General features: G+C 51.7%; 2 protein-coding genes across 3 annotated transcripts; both read right to left on the bottom strand.

Moving 5' to 3' along the window:
- Positions 1 to 2,085: 2,085 nt before the first annotated feature.
- Positions 2,086 to 7,622, bottom strand: LOC109259033 (zinc finger protein 689). 2 transcript variants are annotated; one of them, XM_019436341.2, is made up of 3 exons: positions 6,888 to 7,619; positions 6,562 to 6,675; positions 2,086 to 4,965 (listed from the first exon to the last, which is right to left on the bottom strand). In XM_019436341.2, the coding sequence occupies exons 1-3, from the start codon at positions 7,090 to 7,092 to the stop codon at positions 3,782 to 3,784; spliced, it is 1,503 nt and encodes a 500-aa protein (XP_019291886.1). In that variant the 5' UTR covers positions 7,093 to 7,619; the 3' UTR covers positions 2,086 to 3,781. The 2 variants fall into 2 exon arrangements, with proteins under 2 accessions (XP_019291886.1, XP_019291887.1); XM_019436342.2 differs by lacking the exon at positions 6,562 to 6,675 and having other exon boundaries at positions 6,888 to 7,622.
- A 1,010-nt stretch (positions 7,623 to 8,632) lies between these two features.
- On the bottom strand, positions 8,633 to 17,706 carry LOC109261687 (zinc finger protein OZF-like). Its single transcript, XM_053894350.1, has 4 exons — positions 17,245 to 17,706; positions 16,945 to 17,058; positions 13,014 to 16,021; positions 8,633 to 11,780 (listed from the first exon to the last, which is right to left on the bottom strand). Exons 1-3 carry the CDS (start codon positions 17,438 to 17,440, stop codon positions 14,808 to 14,810), a joined length of 1,524 nt encoding a protein of 507 aa, XP_053750325.1. The 5' UTR covers positions 17,441 to 17,706; the 3' UTR covers positions 8,633 to 11,780; positions 13,014 to 14,807.
- Between the last annotated feature and the right edge of the window lie 2,123 nt (positions 17,707 to 19,829).

Here is a 19,829-nt window from a genome sequence, read left to right as displayed (position 1 = left end):
GCTGGGGAAAGAGTGAAAGAGTGGTCAGGGCCTTGCATTTCCCCCCCTTTATTTCTATCCTCCAGTTTGTAGCTAATTAAAGCAAAAAGACACAGATAAAAATCAACAAGGCAAAGGGTGCATGGGGCAAAGCCCAGGAGAAACCAGGCACAAACTTGGAAATTTCCAGGTGTCCTTGTCCAGTAGAGTTGCAGAGATGCACTTTATCCCCCCAACAAGGATTTGTGACAATACGTGTGAATCGTTGCCAACTAGAGAAACTCAGCCCTGGTGTCTAGGGTTTTCATTGGGGGCGGGGGGAGGGTCAGTCATACAGACATGGAGTATCCACATGACTGACCTCAGCTACTCAGACTCAGCCCCCCAGAGCAAAAACAGGCATTCATCATAAACCACGTTATTAGGATGAACTCATCTGGTCAGACTGGTAGAGTGTGACTCGAGGCCTCCAGCATACAAAACACCCTAATCAGGCCAAATATTACAAGCGCTCAGAATTTATCTCGCAGGAGTGAGCCAAGTGCCAGTCTTGAAGGTGAACTTTCTTTGAAATGTGCAGGGTTGAAGCAACATAGGCCTGCTGAGTCAACGCTTTTCTACACCCGCCTGATCTCCACGAGTCCACTGTGCCTGGTGAACTAACAGTCATGTTTTGGATCCCCGAGAATTAGAAAATGTCTAGATCCAGTGTCCAGTAATCGCTGAACACTCTTGTGACTTCCCCTTTTCCTGTGCCCCGCCACTCTGGGGAATGGCTGCAGGTCCATTTGGAAAAGGCTAGAAGATACACGGCATGTTTTTGCCAGTGTAACATAGTCCTTCATCAAGGGACCCAACCCCTCCTCATTCAGGAGGCTCTAGGTCTGAATCGGCTTGTCGGAGAATTTGCTGAAGGCAGGGCCTTGCATTTTTGGCATACTCAGCAGAATGCGGGGCAATGTTGGAGACACATTATGGCGCGTCTCCTAACATTTACTTGAAGGGGTTCTCCTACAAATTAGATTGGAATGTACAAGGTACTTAACACAGTACATGGCGCATCATTAAATGCTCAACAAAGTAGCTACAATACTGTTGCAGTAGGCCAAAGAATAGAGTGAACATAGGCTACTGCTTCAAGACATTTAGCTGAGGGGCGCCTGCCTGGCTCATTTGGTAGAGTGTGTGACTCTTGATCTTGGGGTTATGAGATATTACTTAAAAATAAAATCTTAAAAAATATTTATCATGTTTAAAGACTGGCATGTGTGTGTTCCAGCAAAGAGAGGGACTCTGAAACCATAAAATTAAGGGGAGAGACGAACAATAGCAAAGTCCCTGAGAGGACAGTAGATGAAATCCAAGGACAGCTTCGTTGGCGATCATGGTGCATAAGGGAGTCCCCTGAGGTGGTTCCTGGAAGCAAGTAAATACTTGTGGTCACACTGGTAAATGTGGGGGCAGTGGGGAGTGGAATGTTAAGAGTTCCCATGTGAAACCTTGTGTTTCACCGGTGAAGGACAGAGGGAAGACTTAAGTAATAAGGAAGGCTCAATTGAAGTTGGAGATCAGGAAAGGCGTCATGCTGGCTTTCAGCAACCCTGCGATTTTTTCTTCTTCACAGCTCGTACATAGACATGAAGGCAGATGGGAGGTAAATCCATACTGGGACTATGAATCCGTTCGCTCTTTGGTTGCAAGTAACAAACTCTACCTAAAACAGAAGGGGGAGTTTATTGGAAGGATACTGGGATCTCCCACTGAAAACAGGGCCAGGATCACAGCTGGTCAATGGAACGGACCCTGAGACTGAAGTGCTTTAGGGAACCTAGTAAGTTGTCACTCGTCTCAACCCTCCACAGACCACACACTGGAACTTGGCCACCAGTGGCTCCCAAGTCTTGGAGTTACAATCCAGGCCAAAGAAAGTTACAAAATTCCTAGGTAAAGAAAGAGGTGGGTGAGCCTGGAGTCTCCTTCTCTCTCTGCCCCTTTCCCGCTCTCTCAGAAATAGACATTAAAAACAACAACAAAACTGTAAAAATTTCTGGTCAGTCAAGGACCTACACTTACATTTTATAAATAGTAATTCCACAAGGAACATAATTCATTTATCAGACATTTTAATGAGACCCAATCTGGTACGACCCCTGTCTTGGGGTAGCTCATCCATTCATCCAAGGAGAAACAGTTACAATGCAACTTGCTAAACACCAGAACAGAGGTAATTACAAACACTGTTCCCCAACTGCTCCCCGACTTTGGGGCTGAGATGAGGAGAGCCGAAGGAACAAGCAATAGGGGTAGGAACATGACCCACTCCAGCCGTTGGAATAGGAGAGAAGTCATGTTTGGAAATTCCAATTTGGTGCAGCTACCCAAGGCAAAGTGGTAGGCCTTGTTCATTTAATGCGGTAAAGCTTTACTGAGCATCTACTCAGGGGTAGGTACCAGGGAGGCATATCAAAGATTAAGACACATTGCTGCTGCTGCTTTGGAGAGCTTATGTGAGGAAGGCAGGCATGAGCACAACTTGATGACTGTTGACTCTACCCTCCTTGAATGGCCTCACTCCATTTTATGAAAAATGTTGGCTGAGGACTCCTGGAAGGTCTGTGCTGATGTCTCCTTATTCTGATGAGAAATCAGGGAAGGGTGAGACCCAGTTCTCAAGGGTTTTCCAGCCACTGGCTGCCTGGAGCGAATCCAAATCCACTGGATGAAGTACAAGCTGGTCCCAGTTTTGCCTCTTGCTGCTAGACCATAGCTCCCCTGCTTTGCCTTAAAATCAGTCTTCTCCCAGAGCTCACTTTGCCTATGTCCCAGACCCACTGGAACCAATTTTTCAAACATAGGGTGCAGAAGACTTAGCTTCACAGTATGTGGTTTAAAAACAAACAAAAACCTTAGGTATTTAGGTGCCTGTCACCCAATGAAGCCCCGTGCAGTGCCACCATCCCCAAAGTCAGTGCAATCTAGAGCCACCGAGACAAGTACAGACCAAGGAGGTGTACTGTGCACACTGTGGTGCCGGCTTTAAAAGGAACATTGAAAACCCAGCACCTGTTTGGAGAGCGAGCATGTGTGTGGGAACTGAAACCCTGTCTTTAAGGAATGATGGACCAAATGATGCTGTTTAACCTGAAAACGTGGGGCAAAAGCAGTCGTGATAGAGTTCTCTGAAATGCTGTCACGCACATGAAGTATTACATATTCTGGGCAAGGCTTATAGGGAAGGAGAATGTGGTCCTGAACAGCTTTCGAAAGATCAGAGCTATCCCACAACGAAATGACCTGCCTTGTGAGGTAGTAAGCTCCCCGTCAAGGGAGGTTTTAAAGCAAGGGTAAAAAAAAAAAAAAAAAAAAAAAAAAAAAACACTTGGCAGAAGTGTCGTAAAAAGAGGGCTAGATCAGGTTGGCTTTAACCACGTATGGAAGAAGGGGCAGAGTATGGGATTCTCCTGACTGTGCAAGAGGACAGGTAACCCCTGTGACAAGAAAGCAAAAGCCAACAGCCTCTAAAACAGACGGGAGAACTCTCAGTCCTGATATCCACACACAGAAATTCTTTCAGGATAGGGTAGCCGGGAAACAACCAAATGATGTCACCTCTCCTAACGGGACCCTCCGTTCTCGACACATCCAGTAAGGCAGCCAGTGTGGTGGAATACACTGAAGTTCAGGTCTCTGCGGCAGGGAACCTGGGTTTTTGCTCTGACTCTGCCCTGTATGACCTGGGGCTCTCCTTCCCTTCTCCGGGCCCCTCCATGCACTGAAATGAACTGCCACCGTCCTTCCCACACTAAAGGGCATCGCCCTTCTGGCTGGCCCCCCCTAGAGCAGATCTAGCGCTACAGTTTTGGGCCCTGGGGCTACACTTGTGGACGGCCAGAGACCACCTCTGGCGGAAGCAACGGCCACACTCCAGGCAGGGGAAGGGCTTCTCCCCGGTGTGCAGGAGCTGGTGCTGGGCCAGGTGGCTCCACTGGGCAAAGCGCTTGGAGCACAGGTCGCAGGCGTAGGGCCGCTCGCCCGAGTGGACGCGCCGGTGACTGGCCAGGAGCGAGGGGTAGGCGAAGCGGCGGCCACAGTCTTCGCACGCGTGCAGCTTCTCCTCGGTGTGCGTGCTGCGGTGAATGGCGAGGGAGCCGCTCCGCCGGAAGGCACGTCCGCAGTCTGGGCAGGGGTACGGCTTCTCCCCCGTGTGCAAGAGCTGGTGCTGGAGCAGGGTGCTGCGCTGGGAGAAGCGGGCCTCACAGTGCTCGCAGGCGTAGGGACGCTCCCCAGAGTGTACCCGCCGGTGGCTGACCAGGCGGGAGGAGGAGGAGAAGCGCCGCTCACAGTCCGGACACGGGTAGGGCTTCTCGCCGGTGTGGATGCGCTGGTGGATGACGAGGGCGGTGCGCTGACGGAAGCGGCGGTTGCACTCCAGGCAGGTGTAGGGCTTCTCCCCCGTGTGTGTGCGCTGGTGGATGGCCAGCAGCGAGGGATAGGCAAAGCGACGCCCGCAGCTAGGGCACTGGTGGGGCTTTTCACCCGTATGCGTGGTCCGGTGATTGGCCAGGGACCGGCTCCTGCGGAAGCAGCGGCCACAGTCAGGGCAGTGGTAGGGCTTCTCGCCTGTGTGAATAACCTGGTGCTGCGAGAGGTTCTTGCGCTGGGAGAAACGTTTGCCACACTGGTCGCAAACATAGGGACACTCACCAGAGTGTGCCCGCCGGTGACTGACCAGCAGGGAGGGGTAGGAAAACCGGCGCCCGCAGTCTGGGCAAGGGTAAGGCTTCTTCAGATTCTGGGCACACTTGTGGCTCTCCAGGGCCAGGTGATCAGGGAAGGTGCAACCACAGTCCGGGCAGATGGGGCCCCCCGACGTCTGCCTGGGGATCAGTCGGGGTTTGCTGGGCCGCCGCCCTCGCTTCCCCTTTCGCGGTGCCTCCTTAGGTGGGAATACTTCCTTGTCTCCGTTCTTCTTTCTGGTTCTGGTTTCTACAGGAACACAGGGAGAAATTAATTTAACATATACTGGGCCCCCACCCTTGCCTAAGACAGTGTTACAGGTTGGAACACAAACAGACTCAGCCCCTCTTCAAGGAGTGTTAGTGCCACAGACAATCTGTGTCAGTGCCACGGTGACGTACTACTATAGAAATAGAGGAGATTCCAGGAGTCCCTAACTCAATTTGGAGAAGTCAGAAAAGGTTTCTTGGAGGTTATGCAGATTTTACAAATTAAAAGTTTTTGAACAGGTTAAGTGTAAGGCAAGGAAGCAGAAACAAATGAGCTATGATCTGGCTATAGGCTATGAGCTATAATGGCTATGAGCTATAATGGCTATGAGCTCTAGGTTCTAAGGCCGTCTAAGCCAATGGGTCTCAAATTTTATTGTGATCAGAAGCATCTGGATAACTTATTGAGACAATTTTGGATTCAGCAGGTCTGGGATGGGGCCCAAGAATCTGTATTTCTAATTCTTTCCTGACTGATGCTGCTGATGGTCTGAGGACCATACTCCGAGAACCACTGCTGTATAGGGCCTTGAACTATATTTTATCCAGTGGTTCTCAAATCTAAACGTACATGCCAACTGACTGGGGCCGTTACAAACGGCCTAGACATCCATAAGAGTAAGTCAATAGTTCTGGGTCCAGGAAATCTGTGTATTTTTTTTTTACCAAGTTCCCCAAGTGACTTGATATAACTGACAGCCATTTGCCAACCTGTCGTGGCAAAAACGGACACGTTTTTTTAAAATAAAAAAAAAAAAAAATTAATGTTTATTTTTAAGGGGGGGCACGCAGGTAGGGACAGAGAAGAGAGGGAGACACAGAATCCGAAGCAGGCTCCAGGCTCTGAGCTGTCAGCACAGAGCCCGATGCAGGGCCCGAACTCACGGACCTCAAGATCATGACCTGAGCCGAAGTCAGAAGCTCAACCGACTGAGCCACCCAGATGCCCCGCAAACTAACAGGTTTTAAGTAAGGAAGTATCATGGTCAGATCTGAATCTTGGAAAGATAGCACTGGTCTCAGAGAATCTGGCACCAAAACTCCAGCTCCGACAGTTACATCCGTCCCTGTGGGTGGATCTGGGGTCCTTCTACCTGAATGGCATCAATCAGAGCCTTGCTAGATCCTGAGAAGAGTACAGATTCCTGCACTGATCAGCAGTCACCCCGCCAAAAGGGCAGAGAGAGGGCCCTACATCCCAGGCAGCTGTTCCCTATGAGATCCGTTCAACCAAAATCCGGAAAACTCAGAAAGGTACCAGGTGCCTCAGGGCCCAATTCAAAGCTAGCTGAGGACAGGGATCCTGGGAAGGACACCAGAGTGTAACTCCTTTGAAAAGCTCACTGGTTCATTCACACAATAGAGAACTGCAGACCATTAGTTTGCAAACTGATGGGTAAACCATTGTATGGTGGACCCACCCAACACCATCAGAGAGACGAGACCCTGAAGTTATGAAAACCAACACAGTAAGTAAGTAAAGCACTACAGGACGGGCCAGAGGAACCCCTAGCTACCAAAACTTGAAACTGAGTCATTAGAGGCCGCAGGCCCTCCACAGGCATTTTTCACTCACTTCTTTGGACTGCTACCCCCCGTGGGCACTCCTGCGGATCCAGAGCAGCCGGTTCCCAATCATCGGTATTTCGTTCCAACCAGGAGATGAGGGCTGGTTTGGGACCTGCGCACCCTGGGGAAGGAGAACCAGTCAGACGCCCAGCTCCTAGATAACGCTGGGTAAATACCTACCCGGTGTCATCTCCTGCCAAGACCCTGTCCTCCTCCCCTGACACAACCTGGTCGCAGGCCAGGTCCCTGGACACTCTGCCGTCCCCCCAACCCCCGCCCCTAAGCTCCTCCATCCCTTCGGGCCCCGCGGAAGCGAATTGGGCCGGGCCTCACCGAGCGCGCCCAGGTGGCCGTAGGTCTCCCGCATCACGTCCCGGTACAGGGCCCTCTGCGCGGGGCGCAGACACCCCCACTCCTCCGTGGAGAAGTACACGGCCACGTCTGCGAACTTCACCGCCCTCGGCCTCCTTCCCCTTCTCCGGCCGGGTCTGGCCTCTCCTGGTCCCCGCGCAGAGAGCGGAGCCGAAGGTGGCGCCATTGGACCCCAGAAGCCGGCGCCACGGCCTTCCCCGTCTCGGCCTGGACCCCTGGCGGACCCGGAGATTTGGGAGCCCCCGCCGGACCGGGGCTGAGCGTGCCTGGGGAGGCCCGGAGGGAATCGGAATCGGCCGCCTTGCGGGGCTAACGGAAACCTTTCGCTGTTATTCAGGAAACTCCTGCCCGAACTTGGGTGAAAGGCACCGGAAGATGCCTTCGGGGAAGATGGCGGCGCTGCTCCCGCACCGCCTTAGCCTGGAACACAGGCAGCTTCCAGCTATCGATTTTATTGACCGGAGCGCCATGCCGGCTTCCTAACCTCTTTGCCCTCAAGTGTGATGGCGCTGCGATTGGGCTTCACGCCCTTTTTCCCCCCATTACACGCGCTCATTGGGCGGCGGCCGAAGATCGAGCTTCCTGATTGGGTGCTGTCGAAAGCGGCCTGTTTAAACGAAGCCAACGGAAGCGTAAGGGCAGGAAGCCGACCCTTCAAGCCGGGTTCCTCTGGCCGGTTCTGAGTCCGGCCGCTGTGAGCTAGCCTGGCGTCGCTGACGGGCCCCTATTCTCTGGCACGCGCTGCCTCGAGGAGGGAGGGAAGGATTTGAGTGACGGAGCCACTCCGGCCAGCCCGGGGCTGAGATTACCCCGGGTGACCTTCTCAGAGAATTGGATAACTTCCTTGTTGCCTTTTGGGGAGGGAAATTAACGTTGGCGTTTCCCGCGCGCAGGCACCATTCCCCTCTAATAAGAGGGGATCTTATTTATTCTTTGTTACTATTATGTGACAATAGTACAATAGTCGTTGGTGGTCACCATCCAGTTCTACCGATGAGGAAAATCTCAGAGGGATGCTGCTAATAAGGAAAACCAACAGAGATTTAAACCCAGGGCCGACCGGGTCTTCATTCATACAGCAGAACACGACCCCCTTCCCCGCACTATGCGAATTCGCTCGTCAACTCAACAATCAGAGCTCCTGGCCTGTTTCCAGGTTCAGTCTTATGCACATCTCCGTTCCTTATTTTTACATGACATTTGTTCAGTGTACAAAGCGTAGTGCTAGGCAGTTTGGAAATAAGTCATGAACCATGCTCTGAATGAAGATTGTAGTTGAGTGAGGCATATAAATTTACAAATTAACAGAGTGCAGCAAGCATGTATGTGAAAGGCATAGGAAAATTGCTGATGTAACCAGTCGGCTCCCACTCCATCAGTCCCGACTTCTGTCTAAGTGTTGTTGTTCAGGGTTTCACCAGCTCAGGGTCATCTCCCAGGCGATCTAGGGGGCAGAGAATATGCCATTTGCTACATACCTCAACTGGTGACATACACATCTCTCTCTCCAACCCATTGATCAATTTGTTAAAGCACCTTTTATGGATAAAACGCTATCCCAGAACTGACCAGGAGTGAAGACAACATTTCAGGCATTCACAAGATAACCTTGTGAGGTAGTAAGGCTTTCTGAGAAGATGACTTTTGAACAGAGGAGGTAGGGAAAAACAAAACACACCAACAACAAAATGACAGTAAACACTGAGTTCTACTCTGTCCCAAGCATAGTGACTGTTTATTGAACAAACTACTGGGGGAGCAAGTGGAATGTCAAGATTGCCAAAATGAATAAGACAGAATCCCTGCTCTGAATGACTTTCCAGATTGATGCATCAAGTGGGAAATGAGTTTGGTCTATGAATGGGTGGGATTCAGAGAGGGCAGCAGTGCTCAATGTATATTTGTTGAGTAAACAGCTGAATTCCATGACCATAAACATCTCTGATACAAAGCCAGGAATTCAGGAAAGTTCTGAGTGTGAAGGGAATGAGGACATTTTCTGATGCAGTACCAGATACTGTTAGGGTGAAACAAGGATTGAGGGGCCCCTGGGTGGCTCAGTCTTGTAAGTGTCCAATTTTTGGTTTCAACTCAGGTCGTGATCTTAGGGTTTGTGAGTTCAAGCCCCCCGTCAGGCTCTGTGCTGACAGCGCGGAGCCTGCTTGAGATCCTCTCTCTCTCTCTCTCTCTCTCTCTCTCTCTCTCTCTCTTTCTCTCTCTTCCCCTCCCCTGCTTGCACTCTCTCCCTCTCTCTCAAAAATAAATAAACATAAATAAAATAAAAACCCTGAAGGATTGAAAGTATAGGTTGACACCAGATATTGGATGGTTTCATCCTGCACACCGGGGAGCTCTACACTGGTCTAAAGAAGTGAATTACCTTCTGTTAATATTTTAAGAGAATTACTCTGATAGTGTGCAGGGCAAACGGATAGCTTTGTGCCTACACATAGTTCAGTTTGGAGAAATCAGAAGGTAAACGTGGGCTGCTGAGGGAATAAAAGGGCAAACAGACAGCAAACTATTTCATTGGGAAGACAATGAGTAAACAGAGAAGGTTGGGAAGGAATCAGACTTCCTCTGTGGATATTTTGCCTAAATGGTAATGATGTACTGTCAATGATGCTGACATTGACTAGGAAAGAAGATGGTTAAATACTGAGGAGAAAGAGTGTTAAGCCCTCTTCCCACATACAGGAGATGGCAAGACAGGCTCAGCCTCGCCCTTTTGGCCCTGGGCTGGAAAGGCCCCATTTGGCCTGGCTTGCCAAAGATGATCTTGGCCAAGGTGATCTTGGTGGGAGCCACTAAGGCAGAGCCTAGGAATCAGGCAGAGTCAGGTGCTCTTACCTATAGGGAAACATTTCGGAGAGAGATGCACCTAGGACTTCATGTGAAAGCAGAAGCCCTTGCTCCCTTCTGTATAAATTCCTGGATTCACACTGGGCACAGGGACACACGGGGCTCCTCCTGCAGAATGTCCACTGTAGAGAAGGATGGAGAAGATCCAGGGAATCTACACACCAAGAGGCCACCAAAGGCTCCCTGTTTGGGGTAAAGGGAAATGGTGTTGAAAGCCAGCTAAGTCCCAGGTGCCACCTCGTAGGCACATCGAGATAGATAACCACAGTGGAAATTCACCTTCCAGAGTCCTTATGAGGATGGTTAGCAGACAGTTGAGCGAGCAGACTGCCTGTTAGTAAAGGCGGGGATGAGATTTGAAGCTGGAGAATGTCCTCTGACTTGCACTGGCAGCTCTAAACTGGGTGAAAGGCTCTGAGCGTCATTTCTCCTTGTTTCATGCTCAGTGAGAGGAAAGCATCAGGCAGTGCAACCTTCGATTTGCCTAAAATGTCATTGCGCCATAAACCCAGACTCCAGCAAGCAGTGTTAGTCCTGGGACAAAGTCATGGGTAATGATGGAATCTTCCCTTTCCCTAACAGATTCTTGCAGTCCAGTTCCAACCTGTCCATTTCTGGGTGACGTAACTCGCTGGTACATTTCCCATTACCTCTATATCCTGCTCTCTGAAGGAGGACTCCAAGGCACCTATGGACTTTGTCACTTTGTACACCTCCCCCTTTTTTCCTTTCTCTCTTGCCTCTACCCGCTCTGAGTGGTGAACGCTTGACGGGAAACAATGTCTTCCATCATAAACCCCTTCGCAGCACTTGACCCCAGTCACCCACACTCCTGGAATGTATCTAACAGTGGACATGAACTGAGGGGTCTTGATCCCCAAGGGAGGAGGCTGGCTCAGGGCTCCCACACCTTGGCCCTTCCGTGTATCCCTGATGGATTCCATGGTGGGCTTTCTGGGCGTGCTTCCTCTTGGAGCTTTTCCCACATTCAGTGCAGGGAAAGGGCCTCTCATGAGAGTGGATGTGCCTGTGGCTGAGCAGGAGGGAGGAGTGCAGGAAGCAGATGCCACACTCTGGGCAGGGGGAAGGTTTCCCCGGGTGTGCGTGGGCATCTGTGAACGGCCAAAGGACTGAACGGCCAAAGAACACCGCCTTACAGCCACAGCACCAGAGGGCTTCTTTCCCGTGTGGATAAGCTGGTGCTGGAGCAAATTTTTTTGGTGAGCAAAAGTGAGTACCACACTATAGACCATGGCATAGCAGTGTTTACTCAAGTGCATGAGCAGGTGGCTGGCCGGGAGGCGGGTATGCAAAGTCGCACCCCCAGTCTGCCCACATGTCTGCACTTATGGGCACCCAGGGCGCTTCCCTGGGTGGAGGCGGCGCGGTGCAGTCAGGACGCGGGTGTGCCCTATGTGGAGCAGCTGGTGCTAGATCAGGTGAGCCCTCCGGGAAACGGGGACACCACAGGAGCCACACACACGGGGACAGTCACCGGAGTGGTCTGTCCGTGTCTAACAGTGAGGGGTGGCAAAGAGCTGCCCACAGTCCAGACTTGCATAAAGTTTCTTCCTTCTGTAGGTGGCCAGGGCCCTACTTTTTCAAAGGCAGCAGCCACACAGCAGGGGGGTGGGGGTGGGGTGGGGAGACCACTGTCTCACCTGTGGACGGGCAGATGGTGGGGCAGGTTCTTGCACTGAGAGAGCAGCATCCACACTGTCACAGGGAAGGCTGCCAGCACAGTAGGCCTGCTGGTGTCTGGCCAGGAGGAAGAGGACAGCCAAGACTCGGGTAGGGTTTCTTCGGAGCCAAACAGCACTGTTGTCCCATAGTTCAGGAGCCCTGAGGTGATATCTGGCCATACCCCCTGATTCAGGGCCCCTGGTTCTTCAAAGGACTCCTGCCATGCTGCCTAACCAGGCAGCCTCTCTCACACAGGCTCCTTAAGCTTCTTCACCTCCATTTCCCCCTTCTTTTCTTTACTCTTGCTCTCTGCAGAGACAAGAGAATCGGAACTAAAGATTGTGAGGTGCTCTGAATCGCCACTGGTGGGGCAGCACTGGAGACAGAGTGCCTGTTCGTTCAGGGCAGGAGGATCTAAGTGCGAATCCCCGCCCCACCCCCCATCCCTCCACAGCGATCCCCCACCTGCCTCAGGCAGAAGTTTCTAGTTTTCAGAAAAAGTACCATGCCTTCTCACTCCAGGCTTCCAGAACCATAGAGGGTTCCCATAAGGAAGGGCTGAATTCTTTTCAGAGGTAAGCCGGCACCTCTCCCTAGTGAAAGACCTTAAATACAGACATGTCAGTGGAAACGTTCCTCAAAAAACAGACCTCAGTGCCGTCTGAGCACACAAAAACACCTGTTTGCATCCTCAATGAAAGGTGGCAAGGCTTTAAATTCTATAGAGGGCTCTAGGCAGCTTCAAAAGGCAGGATATGCCCTGAGAAACAAGGCCAGGCCAAGAAACCGAAGTGAATGTCTGGTCTCCTTCCAAGGCCAGTCAGAAATACATCATGCATGTTCTCTAGGCTTAAGTTAATTAAAATGAAAATTTTACTTCCTCAGGTACACTAGCCACATTTCAAGTGCTAAATAGACACATGTGGCCGGTGGCTTTTGTGTTGGTCACCACAGATACAGAACATTCCCATGACTGAAGAAAGCTCTGTTGGAAGCAATACTCTTAAACACTCAGCAGAAATAAGGCGAAAGAACCTAAATCCCCAACTGTTGTCTCACCCCAACCCCCAACTGGAACCAACAGGACCAGCTACCCTTGAACACAAGGAAGCCTCCGGGTCTGGGAAAGAGAACTTTAGAAGAGAAAGTTCATCGGATTCTTATGAATTGGGGTCTTTAAAGAGAAGGGTGCGGTGTAGCTGTGGCTGCCGGCAGAAAGGGCCTACCCTGGCTCCCTCCCAAGTGAGGTTGACTTCCAGCTCAGCCCCCACTTTCCTCGCCTATCCCAGATCCTGAGTGCCTTGCCCCCTCCTTCTTGGACTCCGAGCTCCACGCCTCCTACTTTCATCTCCAGGAAATGAGGGCGGGTTTGAGGCCTGCGAATCCCAGGGGAGAAGAGGCTGACAGAGGACTGGGTGAGAGGATGAAGCCTAAAGAGTGGGCTTCCTCTGCAGGGGCAGTTACAGCCTCCTGAATCCTACCGGAAAAGACCCTCCCCAACAACAGACACTCAGACGCGTCCGGACCGAAGCCGACTAGTACCCCTTTTCGCTAAAAGGGGGACAAGGGGAGGGCTGGGACTTTCCGATCGCGCCCAGGTAGGCAGTCCTGGGTCACCCGCATCACTTCCCTGAAGACAGCCCAGTGCACCGCACCAGAGCCCTGAAGCCTTCGCCCTCAACGATAATGGCGCCACTGGACTTCACGCCCTTCTCCCTCCCGTGCACAGTCATTGCGTGGTGCGGGGCGGGAAGCAACGAGCCGGCGTTCTGATTGGGTCTCAGAGAATCACTCCGTTGGAGGGAAGCCGGCTGCAGCGTGCGAGCCGGCCTTCTCCCTGGAGCCACAACGACCCCGGGGATCGCGCTGGTTGAACACCTGCCCGGCGCCGTCCTGGGCCGCGCGTGCGAAGGGACGGCGGGCCCACAGCACCGCTCCTCCTCCCCGCCCCCCACACCCTGGCCGGCTGGGCCTCGGACCAGAGCGCTGTCTGCGGCTGGGGCTCCCTGCCCCCTTTGCACCTAGATATGAACGACGTTCAAACGTGCATTGGCGCCTCCTGCGTGGAGCACAGCTCCAGGAGCCCGGTACAGAGCAGGGAGCTAAACAAAGCCTCCTCGGCCATGGAGGTTACATTGCTGTCTACAGCCTTCCAGATTCTCGAGTCTTCGCCGGGCTTGACCCACGATGTAGTCCTTGAGCCCCCGCAGCTCTTCCTGTCTGATATGATTAAACGTGGCATCTCCAAACATAATGCTGGGGACTGGAAAGAGGTGGCTCTAAGGGTGATTGCTCTCAGTGGTACTTACAACCCCGTGAGAGGGACACATAATATGTAAGCAAAGGCATGGGTGCCTAAGCCAGTGTGGTAGTTCTAACACACTCCAGGGAATTATGAGACAGACTCTCACTTCTGCGTTGAGCACAGAGAAAATAAGCATTGAATCACTTGGGGGGGAAACAAAGGCATTAATAGTTTATAACTTGCTGAAATATAGAAAAGAGCTACGAGGGGCGCCTGGATGGCTCAGTCGGTTAAGCGTCTGCCTTAGGCTCAGGTCATGATCTCCCAGCTGGTGAATTCAAGCCCGTGGTAGGGCTCTGTGCTGACAGCTCAGAGCAGGGAGCCTGCCTCAGATTTTGTATCTCCCTCTCTCTCTACTCCTCCCCAACTGGAGCCCTGTATCTCTCTCAAAAAATAAAATAAACATTTAAAAAAACATTTTTTTAAAGCTACAAAAATCACATTGAAAGAGTTGTTTTCAGCAGGGATGATTAGACAATATTCAAACAGCTCTACCTGCAAAGCTTGGGAGGATATACACAGCAAAAAGTACTGTACTAGACAGTTTTGACTGAATATATGTTATTTAATCCTCACAACCACCTTGGGGGCCGGATTCATGTACTTATTTTATAGAAAGATGTTGATGATGCAAGATGCACCAAGGTTGAACATGGGATAAACTGGCTCAAAGCCTATGATCCTCCTCTTTCATTTTGGCTTCTGGTCCAAATTAAGATTTGAAGTCCTGAGCTCTAGAGTTAGGGAAAACTGGGAGCTGAAAGCTCAGAGGTCAGCAGTTGGTGCTGGGAGTGGATTGGAGGAGACTCATGCTTTTCCTGGATGGTGCTTCCCTCTGGATGTCCTCCTTCTCAGCTCCAGGTCACTCACAGACTCTAGATGTGGCTCAGCCCCCACCATCTCCTTTTTGATCGATTCCCTTTTCCTCCCCTCTCCTACCCCTCCTATGCCCTCTGTGCACCTCCTTCCCAACACTTGATCAGGGAGAATCTTAAAACGCTCGTTCACACTGCTGAACTCAGACACTCGCACTACTGAAACATATCAGGAAAATGCCGGAAGTGTACTGACGGTTCCTGACCCTCAGGGACAGAAGCTCGGACTGGAGGTTGTAACAGAGGTCCGGCCCCCCTCTGACTTGTCCTGTGTGTGCGATGGATCCATTGGTGGGCTTCCAGGGCACTCTTTCGTTTAAAGGTTTTCCCACACTGGGAACAGGGGAAGGGCCTCTCAACAGAATGGACACGCCTGTGACTGTTGAGGACACACGAAGAGGTAAATTGGTGCCCACACTCAGGGCAGGAGTAGGGCTTCTCCCCTGTATGTGTGCGCCTATGGATAGCCAGAGAGCCGCTCTGCCGGAAGCAGCGGCCACAATCAGGGCACTCATAGGGCTTTTCGCCTGTGTGAATGAGCTGATGCTGAAGCAGGTTATTTTGCTGGGCAAAACGGGCACCGCAATGGGCACAAGGGTAGGGGCGCTCACCGGAGTGGACCCGCTGGTGATTGGTCAGGAGGGAGGGGTAGGCAAAGCCCCGACCACAGTCAGAACAGATATGGGGCTTCTTCCTCGTGTGGGTGCGCTGGTGGATAGCCAAGAGCGAAGGATGTGTAAAGTGGCGCCCACACTCGGTACACACATATGGCTTCTCCCCACCATGTCTGTGTCTGTGGATGGCCAGGGCCCCCGTCTGGCGGAAGGAGCGGCCACAATCCGGACATGAATAAGGCTTGTCTCCTGTATGAAGCAGCTGGTGCTGGACCAGGTGAGCCCTCTGGGAGAACTGAACCCCACAAGGCCCACAGACATATGGACGGTCTCCAGAGTGGATTCGCCGATGTCTGACCAGCATCGAGGGGTAGGCAAAGAGCCTCCCACAGTCTGGGCAGGAGAAGGGCTTCTCCCCTGTATGTATGCGCATATGAACAGCCAGATTGCCTCTTTGGCGGAAGCAGCGTCCACACTGGTCACAGGGAAAGGGCCGCTCCCCAGAGTGGACCCGCTGGTGGCTGGCTAGGAGGGAGGGGTAGCTGAAAGAACGGCTGCATTCCAGGCAGGGGTAGGGCCTCTTGGGAGTCTCGGTGCACTGGTGTCCCGTGTCAGAGGAGACCTGAGGCAATGAATGGCTGCAGTCTCTAAAACCAGGAACCAGCCTGGCCTTCATCAGTGGCCCGTTCTTCACAGGGGGGTCCTCAAGCTCCTTGGCCCTGATTCTGCTGCTTGGTTCATTCTTTTTCTTGCTTTCTAAAGAGACGAGAGAATTGAAACCAAAGAGTTGAGTGCCTGCATGCCCCCGCCTGTGTTTTCTCTCACCATGGGGAGATGTAGGTGAAGGGAGCAGTAGTCTGTTTCTCTGGTGTATTCCCTGTTTCAGAGCCCCCGGGTTCATCTAAGGCAGCAGCTCCCCACTCCATGGCCTTCCCCCCCACCCTCATTTAGGGCTTGGAAAATTACAGTTTTGTCAGAAGGTGAGGGACAGTACTGCCTGTCAAAAATAAGCAATCACCTGCCACATTAAAGCCCCTAAAAGTAGGCATTTCAGTAGGGACAGAGATTTCTCAAGGCACTGGAATGGACCACAGGTCAGTGTATACAAAAACAGCAGTCACAGGGGCTCTGGGTGGCTCAGTCGGTTAAGCCTCCAACTCTTGATTTCCACTCAGGTCATGATGTCGAGGTTCATGAGTTTGAGCCCCACAGCAGGCTCTGTGCTGGCAATGCGGAGCCTGCTTGGAATTCTCACTATTCCTCTCTCTCTGCCCCTCCCCTGCTTGTGCTCTGTATCTCAAAATAAATAATAAATACACGTGTACACACACACACACACACACACACACACACACACACACACAGCAGTCACCACCTGGGCCAAAACTACCAATTTCACTAAGTGAACTTCTGGCCCCTTTCTGAGGCATGCAAATGCTCTGGGCACATAGAGAAGGAAGGCTCAATAAATTCTACTCCCCCACCTTCTCTTCCCCCCTACCCAGCTATCGTTGATGTAAGGAAGGCACCAGGTCTGATAAAGGGAAATTTGGAAGTGAAGGTTCAGAAGATCCTCACTAACTGGGCTGTGTGTTGGAAGGAGACTGCCAGGGGAAAGTTCCTGCCCGGGACTCGCTCCCAAGAGAGGGTGACTTCCAGCTCAGCCCCACTTTCCTCACCTATCCCATATCCTGGGTGCCTCGCCCTGTCCTCGGGATCCTCGGCCTCCGGGCTCCACGCCTCCTTCTTTCTCTCCATCCAGGAGATGAGGGCGGGCTTGGGGCCTGCGAATCCTAGGGGAGAAGAGGCCAACAGCGGACAGGGTGAGAGGATGGAGCCCAGCCAAGGCGGGGGACACAGCCTCCGGACCCTAGCGGAGAAGACCCTCCTTAACAACAGACACTTGGACGCGTCCGCACCAGATGTCTAAAAATCCCCGTGTCACAAAAAGGGAGAGAAGGGGGCGGGCCGGGCCTCACCGAGCGCGCCCAGGTGGCCGTAGGTTTCCCGCATCACGTCCCGGTACAGGGCCCTCTGGGCTGGCCGCAGACAGCCCCACTCCTCCGAAGAGAAGTACACGGCCACGTCTGCGAAGCTCAAGGCGCCCGGCTTCCCTCGCTCTGGGTGGGCCTCCCCCTGCTCGCCGGCGAGGCGCGGGGCCCCGGGCGGCGCCATGGGTCCAGCGCTGTTCCGCCGTTCGCCGGCGGGCCCGGGGTTCTGGACGCCGCGGGACCAAACCTGGTTGGTCCCGGGCCCAGGGCACGGCCGAGGAAGCCCGAAGGGCTGGGTCCCAGCCTCTCGTGGGACCAGCGCAAACCCCTAAGGTGTTATTCTTACAGGTCCTACATGGACCCGGATTAGAGCATCGGAGGATGCCTTCAGCCACAGTGGAAGCGCGCAAGAAGCTCGCTCACCCACCCCCCCACCGCACGGGCGCTAGAAACCCTTTGCCCTCAAGAATAATGGCGTCGCTGGGCTTCACGCCCTTCTCCCTTCCGTGCACAGTCATTGCGTGGCGCGGGGCCGAAAGCAACGAGCCGGCGTTCTGATTGGGTCTCAGAGAATCACTCCGTTGGAGGGAGGTCGGCTGCAGCGTGCGAGCCGGCCTTCTCCCTGGAGCCACAACGACCCCGGGGATCGCGCTGGTTGAACACCTGCCCGGCGCCGTCCTAGGCCGCGCGTGCGAAGGGACGGCGGGCCCACAGCACCGCTCCTCCTCCCCGCCCCCCACACCCTGGCCGGCTGGGCCTCGGACCAGAGCGCTGTCTGCGGCTGGGGCTCCCTGCCCCCTTTGCACCTAGATATGAACGACGTTCAAACGTGCATTGGCGCCTCCTGCGTGGAGCACAGCTCCAGGAGCCCGGTACAGAGCAGGGAGCTAAACAAAGCCTCCTCGGCCATGGAGGTTACATTGCTGTCTACAGCCTTCCAGATTCTCGAGTCTTCGCCGGGCTTGACCCACGATGTAGTCCTTGAGCCCCCGCAGCTCTTCCTGTCTGATGTGATTAAACGTGGCATCTCCAAACATAATGCTGGGGACTGGAAAGAGGTGGCTCTAAGGGTGCTTGCGCTCAGCGGTGCTTACAACCTTGTGAGGGAGACACACACATACACAAAGGTCTGGGCGCCTCTAGAGGCGGAAAAGCCTCAGATCGGAGCCAGCAGTCCCGAGGTAGTAAAGACATCATAATACATTGAAGACTTCACTCCCAGCTTAGTATGTCTTCTATATGCATTTGACAGCAGGGCAGTAGGCCTCTTGCATATTTCACCTCAGGTGACACCCATTTTCCAACGTATTTGCCTGTGAAGATTTATACGGGATTTACTATGAGAAAGCCACAGTGGTAGCCCTGATACACTCCAGGGAATCATAAGACACTCTCTCACCTGAGTTGAGCACAGAAAAAAAGAGATATTGTGAATGAATTAGGAAGAAGAAAGGAAGAAAAAAGGCAAATAGCTCCCAATTGTCTAAAACCTGGAGAACTAGAGAAATTATATTAAAAGCAGTTGTTTAAAACAGGGATGATTAGAGAAAACTGTTCAGTATTAAAAAAAAAAAAAAAAAGCCGTGTTCTCAAAACCATTAGGATGCCTACTATAAAAAAAAAAAAAAGAAAAGAAAAGAACAAGTGTTGGTGAGGATGTGGAGTAATTGGGATCCTATGCACTGTCGGTGGAAATGTAAAATGGTGCAGCCCCTATGGAAAACTGTATGATGGGTTTTAAAGAAATTAAAAATAGTTTTTCCACTTTGGGTATATACCCCCAAGAATTCAAAGCATGGCCTTGAAGAGACATTTGTATACACATGTTTATAGCAGTATTATTCACAATAGTTAAGAGATGGAAGTAACCCAAGTGTCTGTTGATTGATGAATGGATAAACAAAATATGGCGGATACATGCAATGGAATATTATCCAGCTTAAGAAGGAAGGAAATTCTGATACATGCTACAACTTGGATTAAACCTGAGGACATTATATTAAGTGAAATAAGCCAGTCACAAAAAGATACTGAATGATTCCATTTATATGAGGTATCTAAAGCAGTCAAAGTCATAGAAGCAGAGGTGGGGTTGTGGTTGAGTGATTGCCACTGGCTGAGGAGAGAGGGATAGCAGGAGTTGTTTAATGAGTATAGAGTTTCAGTTTTGCAAGATGAGAAAGGTCTGGAGATTGGTTGCCCAACAATGCGAGTGTACACTTAAAAAAATGGTTAAGGTGGTAAATTTTATGCAGTGTGTATTTTACCACAAATAAAACCAAAAATACTTGACCAAATATACAAGCAGACCAAACCCAGCAACATATAAAAAAAAGTATATACTATGATTGGACAGGATTAACCCAGGAATGTAAAGTTGGTTTAATATCTGAAAAGCAATTAATACATCATATATCAGTAAAAAGACAAAAACCACATGATCATCTCAACAGAAGTGCAAAAAGCACTTGATAAAATCCAACACCCCTTCATGATAAAAACACTCAAAAACTAAAAATAAAAGGGAATGTCCTCAACCTGTTGACTGAATACTTTCCTCATAAGATCAGGAA

The sequence above is a fragment of the Panthera pardus genome, unplaced genomic scaffold (assembly GCF_024362965.1).
Source record: "Panthera pardus isolate Hobbes unplaced genomic scaffold, ASM2436296v1 HiC_scaffold_5, whole genome shotgun sequence".
NCBI lineage: Eukaryota > Metazoa > Chordata > Mammalia > Carnivora > Felidae > Panthera > Panthera pardus.
The sequence above is the reverse complement of the archived record's forward strand: the minus strand, read 5'-3'. Positions and strand labels throughout refer to the sequence as shown.